General features: G+C 50.3%; 1 protein-coding gene and 1 long non-coding RNA gene across 4 annotated transcripts; both read left to right on the top strand.

The window, feature by feature from the left end:
• Positions 1–985: 985 nt before the first annotated feature.
• Positions 986–4,986, top strand: LOC116437596. Its single transcript, XR_004237374.1, has 2 exons — positions 986–2,207; positions 2,781–4,986. It is a non-coding gene; the product is annotated as an uncharacterized LOC116437596 (long non-coding RNA).
• Positions 4,987–6,907: 1,921 nt separating this feature from the next.
• On the top strand, positions 6,908–12,669 carry LOC116437592 (serine/arginine repetitive matrix protein 1-like). Of its 3 annotated transcripts, none has more exons than XM_032095442.1 (6): positions 6,913–7,999; positions 8,256–8,443; positions 10,084–10,204; positions 10,845–11,473; positions 12,063–12,169; positions 12,549–12,669. In XM_032095442.1, exons 1-4 carry the CDS (start codon positions 6,979–6,981, stop codon positions 10,853–10,855), a joined length of 1,341 nt encoding a protein of 446 aa, XP_031951333.1. In that variant the 5' UTR covers positions 6,913–6,978; the 3' UTR covers positions 10,856–11,473; positions 12,063–12,169; positions 12,549–12,669. The 3 variants fall into 3 exon arrangements, with proteins under 3 accessions (XP_031951335.1, XP_031951333.1, XP_031951334.1); XM_032095443.1 differs by having other exon boundaries at positions 12,495–12,669; XM_032095444.1 differs by lacking the exon at positions 10,084–10,204 and having other exon boundaries at positions 6,908–7,999.
• Positions 12,670–15,076: the final 2,407 nt, after the last annotated feature.

Below are 15,076 nucleotides of genomic sequence, written 5' to 3'. Positions count from 1 at the left end.
ATGTCTTAACTTTGCAAGAAGAAAGGAAAACGCGTCAGAAACTATGGATTAATGACAAGACTCGGAGAAATAGTCCAAAGAAGAACTCGGAAGAACTACTGGGAGAAATAGTTCCAAAGCAAAGGGCCGCAGCTTCTCTGGGACGCTCCTGGTGCTCCAAGGCAGCCGGGCTGCCCTGGCTGCCCAGGACGCTGCGCACCACGGGCCCCGCAGAGCTGCGCAGCAGGGAGGCAGCTTCGGGCACCTCAGCCCCTGGGCAGGAGCGGCCTCCTTGCTCTGCACGGCTGCCTGTGGGCAAAGGCAGCGTGCCGGCCTTCTGCTCTTGGCCCCAGCCCGGCCTGGCAGGGCTAATCCCGTTCCCTGTCTGCAGTGTGCTAAAGAGGGACTTGTTCCTTTCCAGCCCTCCAGGGCATTCATTTGCACCACAAAGCACTGAAGGACTGAGGCCTCAACAACAGGCCCTGAGCCAAAGTTGCCCTCTAGATGACCCTTCTGACCAAATGTTCTACGGGTCTGCTCCTTAACCAGGCATTACCATCAGTGGGATCTGTGCACCCCTTCATTGGTGGAACGTGTCTTTACCTTTCAGTATTTAGAATCCGGACAAGTCCACGAGTGGCCCTGTTTGGGGTGTAGGATCCAAGACAACTCCCTCGGTTCCTCCTTCAGCCATGGCTGGGCTTTGGAAGGAAACAAAGAGTAGAATGAAATCAGATGTCCCTGCAATAGAAGTTCTGTCAGATTGGTTGCTCAGCACTAGCAAAGCCAGGCTACTGGTGCCTAGGCAACAAGATAATGCTTGAGCTCTGCAAAAAGCTGTAGCTATGCAGAAAGAAGTAGTTCCTTTGTAACAGGCTATGTGAATGAAGCCCTTTCTAGAAATCAGCACATTTAGCAGAACAGGCTAACTGCAAAAGCTAACCACCGGCTATTTGAGCCGGCAATCTTAGAGAGCATATGCAGGAAGCAGGGGTGAAAAGTTCAGGAAGACTTAGGCGCCTTCATCAGAAACGACCGCCAGGAGGCTGACCACCACCTCGTGCAGAGACTGTGCATGTGCTGCAAGGGCTGACATAATCACGCGATTGGAAAACATGTTGCAATATGAAGGTTAGGAAAGTATAATGTGCATATTAAGGAAAAAAAGTATAAAATCTAGTAGTGTGCGAAGAATGCAGTGAGTTTGTGGTGGAGTTACTCCCCTCACTCCCGGTGTCCAATAAACAAATACCTGCTCTATAGGCCTCATACTACGGAGTACTGCTTTCTTGCCCAGTTTTTGGGCATCAGACTTTGAAAACTATTGTTGATTTCAGACCAGAGGAAGAGAACAACTCCACCGTTCCTTTTTCCCAGCTCTTTCAAATGGTGTTATGAAATTTTTGTCTCTTCCCTTATTCTTTCACGGTCAGACAAAGATTTACTAGAAAACCATCAATTTACCCAAGCAAGCACATTCCCCTTTCCACTGCTTAAGTCAGGACAGTTATTGCTCTCCACGGGGTTCATAACTAGAATCAGACTGGCCATGGGGCAGAAAGCTGGGCCTGTGTGAGAGCCCAGCAAGCACAGACCCCTGCTTTTCATGCTAAGATGGCTCATGCTCCTCCTTTCTCAAAGCATTTTCACCTCTTTCTCCTTGTCATAGTATATCCTATTGTTTGTCCAGCACAAACACAGTTCAGATCTAAATCTCAGAATGAAACCATCAGCCTTGCATTCTAGTTTGCCTACTACAGACATATTTGATTGCAATTTCCATCATCTGCTGTGCTGTCTGCAAAAAATAAATTTACATTCTGTCATCAAAATAATGTTGTGCGATAAATTTGTCTAATTCTTAAACAATGCCATTGCTTTGACCTTAACAGGGGTAATTCTGTGTGTTGGCTTCACAGAAGCACACAGTCCTCAGCTGGTGCCAGGGAGTGCTGAGTGTGCCTCAGCACTCAGCACTCTGAATGTGTGGCGTTTGATTGCTGGAGTGCAGTGTTTTAGCAAACATCCCCGAGGCCCGTATCTGTTCCCATAAACAGCAGGAGCTCAGAGGAGATGGCTTGTGCTCCTTTTCACCTGCTGCTTATCTCCACACACCGAAATACCTGAGAATCGTGGCTGTATTCGTCGGCAGACAAGGAGCTGTTATTTGACCGAGTCAGGAGTGACTGTAGTACCATAAACAGAAGTGATGTTTCCAGGAAAGTAAGGTACCCATTTTTTTGCTGAAGAGTAAGGGTCAAATTCTCCCAACACTAAAATGTCCTTCTTATTTATCCAGTGAAAATTGAATCTTGCTACCTAGAATGTATGGTTTTCTTTTACATTCCAAAAGAGTAGGTCTAAACTGTCTTGTGTCAAAGGAGTGACATTATGGGAACAAGTTTCTCCACCTACTTTTTATTTGGTTTGGTGGGGGATTGGTGTTTGGGGCGGGGGGTGGGGGGTTTGTTAGTTTAGTTTAGTTCAGTTTAGCTTTGGGTTGGGGATTTTTGTGGAGTTTTTTTCGTTGGTTGGTTACTTTGGTCTGGTTGGGTTTGCCTGTTGATGCTTTTAGCCTGAGACCTACAGCATACAGAAAGGTAAAATCCCTGGCAGGTGCATACCTGGAAAGCAGTTGGGTGCATAAGCAGGCAGACTTATATCCCTAGCTTTAATAGAGCAAACCCTACTTTGTCTCTTCATTTCTTCACTTGAGCCTTTTGCAAATATTTGCATTTTCTTGATCCTAAATGCTGACAACAGATGCTTTAATTTCTTTCTTTTCTTTTACTTTGGCTTAGGTCTCAAATGTCTTCAAGTTCTTCTGGTAAGAAGACATCCTTTACTGAAGGACACAGCAAACATATGAGGTGAGTTTTGAGTCCACGAGATGTCCAGGTCCCCAGTACTTCCCTTGACATGAGCTGCAAGATGCAGGTCGCTGAGATGATACTCCTGGACAAGAAGAGGGAGATATTTCTTCCATTGCTTGGCAAGAAGCTTTTCCAGCAAGCAGAAGGATGCAGGAGGGCACCTGAACCCCAAGAGCCCTGCAGAATTTGTCTGCCTCTCTCAGCTTGTGTGTCACCGATAAACACACAGGCTCACAGCCACACATCTGGATGAGGAAGAGTCCATACCATGTAAAGTCCAACAGCAGTATTCCAAAATCACTTCTGAGCTACCTTAGCCAGTGACTCAACTACCTGTGACAGCAGCCAGAACGAGATGCAATTATTACTGAAAACTCCCCTTAATCCCAGTTTTGTTCCTTTGCCACAGTCCTCCCCAGAGTATTTCAGCATGACCTTTAGTCCTCCTGGAGCTACTCAGGTAACAAATGCCATTTCCCCTCGGCACACTCACAGCCAGCCTGAATGGGCACAGACGATGAGAATTTCTTCCTCCTGAGGTACCTGCGCTCTTAAACGTCCCCGGAGCGCTTCCACTAGCTCAGCTCACTTGAGGGAGGATAACCATCCTGGCACACCTGAGCAGCATGTCCAGGAGACAGGGTTACCCAAACCAGGCCATCACAGCTTCAGGTTTGACAAGACTTGTGCACACATCACACAAAACAGTTCATGCAGATATTCAGTGGAGGCTGCAGAATGTGCAGAGAGATTTTAGTCGGGGGGGAGCAGCACTAGAACAACCGGAGATAGATGCTGTTTGCAGACAAACAAACCCAAGTGAGCAAACACAAAGAGGCAGAAGCTGCTTGTGAAGTTCAGCAAAGAACCATTTCAGACCAAGTTCATCCCAAAACTAAGGTGCAGTTTCAGGGCAGTTACCATGACTTCTTGCTTTGTGGTTCTGGTTTTTTGTATAAAAGACTTTATGTTCTTCTCTCTTCTTACCCTCTAAAGTCCAGGGACTAAGGTGGCCCCCTCAGTGTTGGTGAGCAGGTTTCAAAACCTGGGTTTTGAATTCACTGGACTCAAAAGCGTGGATGCTCTGTACCTGCTGTTGCAGTAAGATTCACTTTGCCTGATGGGATTCTACCTCCCATGCAAATGTTGTTAGTTATGTAAAACTTGGGGTCTACGCGTTCGTATACTAGGTTAAAACCACATCTGTAAGGAGGAAGAAAGGCATGAAGATTCTCTTCCCCATTCTGTAGCCAAGGAACCCAAGAAATACATGCTAAATTCACTGACTTATTACTTGTTTCCCAGGAAGTTCTCACTTTTATCAGCAATGTAAGTCCAAATACAGACTCCAGGTAAATTGGTCAGAAAAATGTACGTTTATTTCTTCAGCTTCTACTCTTCATGGTGCTGTGGTTAGACCAAGTAACCTACAACACTGGCAGGAACAGCCTTTGCCACAAGTACAGTATAGAAGCAAACAGCAAAGGATGGGTTCAGCACCAGCAGTTAGTTCCCAGAAGATCAGCAATGGCTTGGCTGCTGCATGCCCACCATGTCTGCATCACCTTAAGGGACATTGCTGTCGCAGGTGTTGGAGGAAAAACTGTCTGAGCATCTGAGATGGAAAGGTGAAGGCAGTGACACAGCTGTGTGCCAATCCGAAAGTGAACATTGTGTCTTCCTACGCTGCAAGGAGATCCTACATGCTAGCAGAAGAGCACAAAGGACAGTTTCACCTGAAACACACACTAATGTATTGCAGATATACTGAAAATATTTATCATTTCTAGCAGCTTCTCAAAAATAAGTCAGTTTAGACTGTTTGAACGTTGCCCCTGTTGCACGTAATACCAGGAGACTAGTGAAAAAACAGATTTACGTAAGGCATATTTCGCTTTCAGAACTGACTGCTCTTTTACTTGGAACTGGTAAGTAGTCACCAGTAGGAAAAACATTAAAACTGCATTTTCAAAGTGGTAAAAACTGTGATTCAAAAGCTACAGTGCCAGGTAGGGAAAAAGGAAAGATATGCAACAGCAATAATACTTTAAGTCATCAGGCCTGTACATTGAGTGATGTTCTCTACCAATTACTTCTAAAGGGGAAAGGATTAATTTTAAGAGAAAAATCTTAATCTAAAACCACATACCACAGTTTTAAGGATTTTTCTTTCCTAAAAATTAACAACTTTTTCTGTTGTTAATTATTAAACCAATTTTTGGCCCAAACACTGAAATAGAATATCCATTATTTGCCTTGTGGTGTTTGTAACTGACATTAAATTAAATTAGGGTAGAAAACTGGGAATGAGTCATGCTGCCAGACACAAGATAAGCCCACTTCTTTTCAAGTTTCAGTATCCTTAAAACACAGCTAAGGGTAACTTCTCATTCTTAGCCACAGAGTACTGTGGAAAAGTCAACGCAACCGTAACCATACTACAGGGTGACTAAACATTCCAATGCACAATCCGCTTTTCAGCCACCTGCTTCCTCATCTCTAGTAGGGCACAGGTCCAGTGTCCGTGTGTTTCTCAGATTACAGAGGAGCTCTTCAAAAAGAGACTTTTCTGCATGAAGCAGTGCACAGACAAATGAAACATGGGGAAAGATGTCCCTTCTTTTCTGAACTCCTGTCTTCTCCTTTTTGCCTATTCCTTAGAAATGGTGTTGCAATTCGGTCGCTGGGATAAGTTTTACAAGAGTTGTTACACTGCGCTTAAAGAAAGACAAACCCCATCCCACCGAGGTGGATCATTCGTAATTCAGGTACTGTTTTAAGCTGTTGAAGATGAATTGGGAAGAGATTTTCTAGGTAGTGGGTTTCAATTTTTCTGAGAAAGCCAGCACACAGAGGAAGAGATGACAGGGCATCTCTAAACCACTCCGTGCAAAAGACTATTCCAGAATGTGGTGAGACCAACAATCCTTGGGTCACCCATAGGCCAGGGACTGAAGTGACAGGGCAGGGCTCCTCACAAAGGGACCTGGAAGGAGGGCAAGAGAAGGCAGTGTTAGCTGGAACTCAAGACAGGCTGGATGTAAGGAGAACATCCCCTCTGTGTGTGGGATGAGCTTATGCCACAGCACCAAACATGAGCCCGCAGGGTAAAATGATGTAGAGACATAAAAAAAAAAAAAAGGGCATGAATTAAAGAGATGGAAGAATTAGGTCTATTTTTTCCTGCTACGAACAGAAAAATGTTTCCAGTTCCAGAGAGAATTTAAAATAACAAGTGACACTAAGCACAGAGGATTGGAAGATCACCTTGCTTAGTCTCCATTGAAAAGACTTGGCTGCAGGAGGGATTTTGCATTGGAACTCTCCCCAGACTGGGGAAAAAAAAGAAGAGAAGAAATGATTCCTGAGGAAAGAAAAAGGCAAAATCTCTCGGAGAGACACCAGCGTGAGTTCACTACAACTCTAGGTCATTAATCCCTTGGGGACGGCAACATCCATCCACGGTGCAGGACTTAAGCTTTGATGGCAACGCTGACAAAATTGCTGCCCCTTCCTGTTGCTGCTTCTGACTCCAGAGAATGAGAAATGGGCCAAATGTGCCCAAGACAGGCAGAGACAGTGAGACAGAACCAGCCAGTTAGCTGGAAAAGAGGCAAAAAGCAAGTCCTCAAGTGTCTCCTTTTCATCATTTCCCCTGGTCTTGTTGGACCAGTCTGCTTTGAAGTAGGGAACTCTGTTAGCAACCCCAAGCAAAAGAGTGAAGCTACTCAGTCGAAGATCTTTTTCCTCCCTCCCTTCAGCCATGCGGAACACAGAGAGATGCGGCTGTCACTTGACACATAGGAACAGTTTCCCATGGGATTCCTCAGTTCGGACCCTTTCTGAAATTTGCTGCGCTTGCCTTGGTGGTTTGGGGTCGTGCTGCGAAGCAAAGGCAGAAGGCCGATTCCAGGCAGAGAAAGCAAGGGTTTGCCCCGTGCCGGTCCGTGCCGTGCCCGGGCAGCGCCCCGGGAGCCGCCCCGCCCGCGCTGTGCCCGCAGCCCCGGCTTTGTGCCGCTCGTTCCCGCGCGGGGCCGAGCGCAGCGCCCCCCTCAGGCCGCGCGCCGCCGCTGCAGCTGCGGCCGTTGCGCTGCGGCCGTTGCGGCGCCAGTGGGCGACAGGCGCGATGGCCGAGCTGCCGCTGCCCGCCGGGCTCGATGCCAGCACCTTCCCCGCCAAGCTGTGGCGCCTGGCGAACAGCCCCCGCGTCCGCTCCGTGCGCTGGGACACCCAGGGCCGGGGGCTGCTCATCGACCGCGCCCTTTTTGAGCAGGAGCTGCTCAGCCCGCCCGGCGTCCAGGGGCCGGCCCCGCGCACCTTCAGAGCCTCGCAGTTCCGCAGCATCGTGCGGCAGCTGAACCGTTACGGCTTCTACAAGGTGCCGGGCCGGGCTGGCGCGGCTGTGCCGGGCGATGCCGGGGCCTGGCTCCACTACCGCAACCCCTGGTTTCGCCGCGACCGCCCCCACCTCCTGCTGCGCATCAGGCGCCGGAGCACGGCCAACAAGCACCGCCTGGCGCCCGGGCCGGAGCGGCGCAGGCGCTCGCCCTGCGGCTCCCAGCAGCGCCCCCGGCAGCGGCCGCGGCCGGCGGGGCCGGAGGGGCGCGGGCGGTTCCAGCCGCTGCCTCGGGAGCGGCCGCCGCTGCCGGCAGGGCGGCCGCCCAGCGGCTTCTTGCTCCTGCACAGGGAGCGGACGCTGCCGGACGGGCGGGAGCTGCGCAGCCGGCGGCCCAGCCGCTTCCAGCAGCCCCCCAGAGAGCGGCCGCTCCTGGCCCGGCGCCCGCCCTGTGGCTTCCACCTCCTCCACAGGGACCGGCCGCAGCCGGCCCGGCGGGACGGGCCCAGCCGCTTCCAGGAGCTGTACGGGGAGCGGCCGCTGCCTGCCGAGCGGGAGGTGCCCAGGATCCCGCCCTGCGAGCTCCTCGGGCTCTACGGGGAGCCGCTGCTGCCGGTCAGGCGGGAGGGGCTGAGCCGCCTCCAGGAGCTGTACGGGCTGCAGCCGCCGCCGGCCGGGCTCCCGCCCTGGGCTTTCCAGCAGCGCCACACGGAGCGGCCGCCTCCGGCCGGGCGGGAGCTGCTCAGGATCCCGCCGTGCAGCTTCCAGCAGCTCCAAACGGAGCAGCAGTCCCCAGCCCGCAAGCCATCAGGTAGGAAAAGTGTTCTACTGCCCTTGCTTTGCCCAAAGGTCATGAAAAGTGAGCGTTTGAAGTATTTCCCCACAACGCTCTGTCATTCTCAGATAGAAATTGTCAAACCTACAAGGGAGGGGGACCTGGAAAACCAAAAGAGTCTCTGTCTGGTTTTCCTGTGTGCTTCCTGTGATGTTTGCTGCAAGGCAGCAATCGAGCTCTGTGTCCCAAAGCCACATTCTGGAGCCTGACCAATGTGTTTGGATTCCTGCAGGCACACCGGGCAGTTCAGCCTCCAGTGCTCCACCTGGCAGCGCTGCTTGTGCAGCATCGACGGCCTCCAGCGGGTCACAAAATGCACCTGGGCAAGAGGAATTGCCTTCAGTGGATCTGGGCCTTCAGGTCGAGCAAATGATTCGGGAGATCAGGAGATCCATGGCTGAAAGGTCTCCCTTTGCTCAGGTAACTCCATTGGGTGGGTATGAAGGGGCTGGGCGGAGAGCTTTTGAACGTTGCTGCAAAGGTTTCTTTAGTTGAATTGATTGCATGATTATTTAGTGATGGAATTCTTGTTGTTCAAGCAAGACTTCTAAAAGAAGAGGAATGAGAAAGTTTCCCCCCTTAGTGAGGATGAGAGGCGTTAGCCTGTGGTGGCCAGGTTTGGGTGCTCCTTTTGCTGGGAAGAATCCCTGGTGCAGGGGCCTTTGTGGTGATGCTCTGTAGGTTCTAAGAGGCTCTGTGTGATGGGAAAGAAGAGAAGAGTGTGGGGAGAATTGCCACTGAAGGCAAAGTGTCCCCTGCAGGGAGGGGCATGCGAGAGGTGTCTCTGTTAGAGCAGCAGACGTGGGCTCTGCCTGTTTTGGGTGGGAAGGCCAAGGCAAAGCAAGGGCTGGGCTGCAGCTGCTGCTGCTGCTGTGTGAGCTGTGCCGAGCCGAGCGTGCAGGCGCTGCCGGAGCCGTGCTTGGGGATGGGCTGGAGCTGCAGCTTTCTGCTCCTTTTGTTTGACAGATGCAGTCTTGAGATTAGGAATCCCGTTTCTCTTAACTCTTGCCTCTTCCCAGGCTTGCCTGGAGTGTCTGTGTGGGCACAGGCCTTTTTGCAGGTTGTTCTACGTGTTGGCCAGAGAATGTCTTTCTATTCATGTGCAGCCCCATTGCCTACAGTAGATTTCTGGTTGAGGAAGGGCAGACTCAAGGTGGGGAGTGGGGCTTTTTGGATTTACCAGTATCTTCTTCTCAAGTGTGATGTCTTCTTCTGTAAACTCAAACTTAGCAGTTCTCAAAAGCATTTTATTCCTTGATGAAAGGAAACATTGCAGGCTCTGAACCATCTTTAGAATCTTTAGGATTCTGATGGACAGGCTGTTGCAGAGGAGATGAATATTCTGGAAGTGGTCATAGTGAGAATATCTTTCTGTCTAAAGGAAACTTGCAGGTGCTTAATCTTGGGCATTTGCTTCCTCAGTGGAATTAGGAACACAACTTGCTGGTCTGGCTTTTCTTGTCTTTTGGGTTGGTGTTTTTTTCTACCCTCCAGCTTGAAAGATTTTTGCCACTGGATCCTGGAAACACCCTAGGTCCATAAATGTTTGCCTGGATCATCCATATGGGGCAGCAGCAGAGGGCTCCAGAAAGCACCGCTTTGTTGTTGATGGTCTGAGTGGCTGGGTGGGGGTGGTGAGAGAGCCAGGCAGAAACATGTGCTTTGCGTGCGGGTTTGCAGCACCCAGCCCTGGGCAGTGCTGGCAGCGAGCTCTGCCCCTGCCGATGGCCGTGTTGGGAAGCAGGAGGGCCCCTGGCTTCCTGCTGGCTGATTTCTTACAGCTGGTGGGAGAAGCCAGGCTCAGGGTGTGAGGGCACGTCCTCTCCATTGGTGTCTCCTGGTTTTCTGAGTTCATGGTTTGCCTCCAAGGTCATTTTGTAAGAGCTTCAGTAGCACCTTGGCCACACGAATCCTGAGTTTCAAACACTTGTCACGTGAACGGTTTGGGCAGCATTCCCCTCCTGTTGGGAGTGGAGAAGAGGAGGTGTTGTATCGCTGGTGTGATTCCAAGAAAACAGTGGGTGATCTTTGGGTTTCTTTCTTTCTGGTTTTCTTTCAAGGGGAATGCTAATGTTGTGCCCGAGTCTTCGGGAGGGGAGGCCGGGAACAGGGCTGCAGCAGAGGGAGCTTCACCTGGCACCGAGAGCTGCAGGAACAGTTCCCCAGAGCCCGAGGAGCCTGGTAAGGAGAGAGCCCACACTGCTTTAGAGAGCTCTGAGGCGGCTGCTCTGAGCCTGCCTCTGGCAGGAAGGGAGATGAGAAGAGTTGAGTTCCTGTCTGCAGGGTTGGTGCTCCCTGGTGCCTTTCGTTCAAATCCTGCCCTGGCACAGCCTCCCCGAGCCCTGCCCTCCACGCTTCTCCAGAGGCACTGACACCGAGTGCTGTGCTGTGGCCAGAGAGCCGTGAATAACCCTGACCCTGTGGGAGTTGTGTCACCAACCCGGCTGTCCCGATGTGGTTCATAACCCAGCTCACAGCACCCTTCAGCTTCAGCCGTTTCAGTGAGGACTGAGGTGTCTCTGTCAGCACAGAGGAAGAACAAGGCTGGGCTTCTGTGTGGGAGCTGGGACTGTCTGAGCTTCAGGCTCTCGTTGGTGCCATTTGCACTGCGGGTGCTGAGACTCTATCGGGATACTTCAAACCTTTGGAGGTTTTGCAAACTTGGAATGCTCCCTGTTCTCTAAAGAGCAGCCTTCAAACTCCCAAGTGAGAGTCTGCCTTTCAGGCCATCTTTAACAGTCCCTCAGAAGAAGGACCATTGCTGCGCAAGGGAGATGTGCACAAGGGCCAATATTGGCTCAGTGTTCCCTTTACTTCCCAGATTCCATCTGATTGACCTCTCCAGGAGGGCTGTCCTGAGTGGGAGGAAGAGACAGAGGGAGAGCCTGCGAGAAGATCTGGCAGGTGCAATCCCTCTGTCTATAGTGATATTGATAGATATGTATAGTTATATTTATCCATCTCTGTAGTTATATTTCTAGATTTATACAGTTGTATAGATATGTCTAGATAGATGAATTTAAAGATGTATAGAGGTAAATTTTTATATATATTTATGTATATTGTTTTATTTATGTATGCATAGTTGTATTTCTAGATCTGCGTAGTTATATTTTTAAATGTGTACAGTTGCATTTATATATATGCAGTTATGTTTATAAATAGTTATATGTGCATAGTTATACATTTATATAGTTATAGGTGTATGGAGCATTAGGTACATAGATTGATATCTGTATAGGTATAGGCAGCTTTTTAACCTCTTTCCTGCTCTTCTTCCTCTCTCACCTCTTGTTTTTCCCCCTGTGCCCCCTCTGTCCCCTCCTCCTGTGCTGGCTCCGAGCTGGCGGCCGGGCCGGGCGGAGCAGCAGCTGCAGCCCCGGTGTCCCTGGAGCGGTGGGAGCTGCCGGTGGCCGCAGGCCCTGTGCCCTGAGGAGCTGCTGGAGGACGGTGAGACAGAGGGGGCTGGGGAGAGGTGACACTGAAGGGACGGTGACGTTGAGGTGCTGGTGGGGCTGAAGCGATGGTGGGGGAGCAGAGGGGAATGGTGGGGATTGAAGGGACTGGGAGAGCTGAAGGGAATGGTGGAGCAGAGAGGTGTGGAGGAGCTGCTGGGGATGGTGGGGACTGAGGGGACAGGGAAGTGGCACAGGCTAAAGGGGGTGTTAAGACTGAGGGAACTGGGAGGACTGAGCGGAGTGGCAGGAGCTGAGGGCTCTAGAGGGAGCTGAGGGGACCAGTGGGGCTGAGGGAACTGGGAAAAGTGGGGAATGAATGGTGGGACTGAGGGGTAGAAGTTCCACAAGGGAAGTGGCACAGGCTGAGGGGGGTGGCAGGTCTAAGGGGACTCAATGGGTGTGAAGGGAGTGAGGGGGGTGAGAAAAATTTGAGGGTCTGCAGGAACTGGCAGGACGGGGGTTTGCTGAGGGGATGGCAGGGCTGAGGGGATGGAGGGGGCCAGCAGGGAGCACAGAGGGGTCCTGGACTGCGGCTCTGCCAGCCCTTGGAACCAATTCCAGAGCCTCCACTTTTGCCACAGCTGCCCTGAAGACCTTCAGAAGAGCCGGAGAGAACCAGCAGGGAGAAGCGGAAGGCCGCCAGCAAGAGCAGCGAACGGGGACCTGCTGCTGCCGCCCGAGACCCTGGGTGAGGCCCCAGGGCCGCTGAGGCAGGGTGGGCGTGAGGGTGGCGTGGGCTTTGGCCGCGGGCACTGGCCGGCTGGGCAGGAGCGGGCCCTGCCCGTGCTGGGGCCGCTCAGCGCGGCTGCCCCGGGCGGCACAGGGGCTGTCCTTGGGCAAGGCAGCTGTGCCGGCAGGGCCCGGCAGCGGTGCCGGCTGTGCCGCGCTGCTGGAGGCTGCGGGATGGTCCGGCCGGGGCTGCGCTCGCCGCAGCCTGGCCCGCTGGGCCTGCTTTTTCTTTCTAACCCTCCTGGGGAGGCTCTGAGATTTTCTCTTCCCCGATGGAAGCGCAGGTGCTGCCAAGGGAAACGTCCCGATCCTGACTCGGTGTTCCCTTTGCTTGCCAGGTGTCCCATCTGCTGTCCCCGTCCAGGAGAGCTGCTCTGCACGGGAGGAAGAGACCGAGGGAGAGGCTTTGATGATGGGGCGGCTGGAATCCCTCTTCTTGTATCTCTGTTTAAAGATGTATGGACTTGCTCATAAGATAGTGATCATTACATGGATATTTATATGTAGGTTGCTATTTGTATAGGCATATTTGTATATGTATGTTATTATATTTATGGATGTATGCTATGTATATATATACATATATGTTTGTAATTATATTTATGTGTATATATCTATCTAAGTATATATGTGTTATATCTGTGTTAAGTTCTGTTTCCTATATATATTCCTATATTCTATTGATGTAGTTATAGGTATATGGCTACTTAAATAGGTATAGTAGTATTTGGTTAGGTATATATGTCTATTTTTATATTTTTCTATGTATATTGATCTATTTCTAGGTGTAACTATTTACGTATGTGTTGAGATGTGCAGCTATATATTTGTATTGATTTAGTTGTATGGATATGTAGATTGGTATGGTTGCCTATAGATAGGTTTGTTGTATGTATCTATTTATAGATATAGTATGTAATATCTAATATTTAATCTATATTTCTATCTGTATATTGTGGTGGTTATAAATGTCTTTTTTCTATTTCAATATGTGTTTATTGAGTTATTAAATATTGAATTTTCTATTTAAATATGTGCTTATTGAATTATTAAATATGCTGTTTATTGAGTTATTGGCATAGGGCTAATTAGAGAGGGATATTGATATTTTTCTACTGATATATGGGCTGTATGCTTGTAGTAGTATGCAATAAATTAAGTTGTTAACCTTCAATTGATCTTTGTGTATAGCGAGTTGCTGTAGAGGTTGGCAATAAATTAATTCTTGTTGACAGAAGTTGGTATTTGTATATTTTTACCTTGCATTGTTGTAGAAATCTAATAAAGAACTTTTTTTAACTTGAAGTTAGATCTGTAGAGTTCTATATTGTCAGCGCGGGTGTAGCAATCTGCAATAAATGACATTTGTCAGCTGAGATGAGTGTTCTGCCATTTGTGCTCTCCAAAGCAATGGGCAGATGTCGACGTGAGGACGCTGGAGGCTTTTGGCCGTGAAAATCCCCAGCCGTGCCCAGCAGATCCCCCGGCTGCAGCCAGGCTGGGCAAGGGAACGGCACCTTTGGCATGGCAGCAGAGCCACACGTTGGCTACAGACTCGCTGCAGAGGCCTGCTGAGAAAACGGGACTCCCCTGAGCGTAGAACTGCAGCCAGGAGCCACCCGGCGAGCAGAAATCGTGCACAATGAGCACAAGAAAGAAAATGTGGCCAAACAGATGGGATGATACTGTGGGAGCCTGATTAGATGCCCTAAATCACCGCTGTCTAGGCATGTATTCAGCAACAAGAATGTGTATCAAATTCCTTCCATGAAAGATAGGATTGCACTTTCCCCTTCATTTACCTTGCTGTGCAAGTGGAAGATGTCCTCGTTACTGAGAATTTTTGCCCTTCAGCACCTCCCTCACTCACATTAATTAAAAGATTACGTCCTACAACGTGTCACCATAAATGAAAACAGCCCTGGCCTCGTGACAGTGTTTGCAAAGTCTTCCCTCCTCCTGCCCCTTCCTGTCCAAGCTCTACCTGAGGTGAGTGAGAGCTCCAGGAATTCAGGAGGGTGCAGTACCACCACAGGTGGGAAGGTTTTGCAAAGCTTCCGAAGTATCAGGAAACTCTGGCTTCTTCCCCTGGAGTATTTTTCTGCTCATGAAGGATCTGGGAGGATGCTGTGCCTCCAGCTCACTCAAGTAAAGTTTGTTTTCTTCATGGCTTGAGTAGATGAAAAAGAAAATTGTAATTTTTAAAGTGAAATTGGGGGTTTGGTGCAGCTGAGTTTGCTTCACGATTTGCTGTGGAAAGTAGAGTAAAAGCTTTGAATTCCCAACAGAAGCTGACTACCGGCCCCCACAGAGACTTGAATGAGGCCCAGGTGTGCTTGCTGCACACTGGTGGTCCAAGGGAAAAGTTGGGAAAAAATCCCCTTTTATTGCAGATGGAGCCTCTGTGTACTGTTGTCTGAAGGGCTGTCTGTGGTAAAACATAGTAATCCAGCCAGCAACTGTGGATATGGGAGCTCTAACAGCAAGCTGCTTCTCCAGAGCGAGGGACAGGGCCAGCCCCAAAGGCTGAAAGGTGTTCTGGGGACTGGCGGAGGTGCTGGAAGGCCAGGCTGTCCTTGTGCAGGGATGGCCTTCAAAGGGGCCTTCACACCTTGTGCTGCTGGCAAAGGGCAGCTGGTGGCCTTCCACAGAACGCTGCTTTTGTCCAGGTCTTGGAAATGTTCCAGCCAGCATCAAGTCCTGCTGCTCACACCAGCCCCTTTCCAAGCAGGAGCAACTTTGTGTAGGCAGCCTGACAGCGTAGTGGCAGGGGAAGAAAATACGCAGCGGAGTGTTATCAGCTCTCTGTCAGAAGCTGCATCCGCAGTCCCTTATCTCTTCCAGTTGTCTCAGACGTGGAGGAAGC

The sequence above is a fragment of the Corvus moneduloides genome, chromosome Z (genome assembly GCF_009650955.1).
Source record: "Corvus moneduloides isolate bCorMon1 chromosome Z, bCorMon1.pri, whole genome shotgun sequence".
Lineage (NCBI taxonomy): Eukaryota > Metazoa > Chordata > Aves > Passeriformes > Corvidae > Corvus > Corvus moneduloides.
The sequence above is the reverse complement of the archived record's forward strand: the minus strand, read 5'-3'. Positions and strand labels throughout refer to the sequence as shown.

Coding starts and splice junctions, on each gene's coding strand:
- LOC116437592 (XM_032095442.1), top strand. CDS start 6,979: ATGGCCGAGCTGCCGCTGCCCGCCGGGCTCGATGCCAGCACCTTCCCC. Junction 8,000..8,255: donor CCCAGCCCGCAAGCCATCAG/GTAGGAAAAGTG, acceptor GGATTCCTGCAG/GCACACCGGGCAGTTCAGCC. Junction 8,444..10,083: donor AAAGGTCTCCCTTTGCTCAG/GTAACTCCATTG, acceptor TTTTCTTTCAAG/GGGAATGCTAATGTTGTGCC.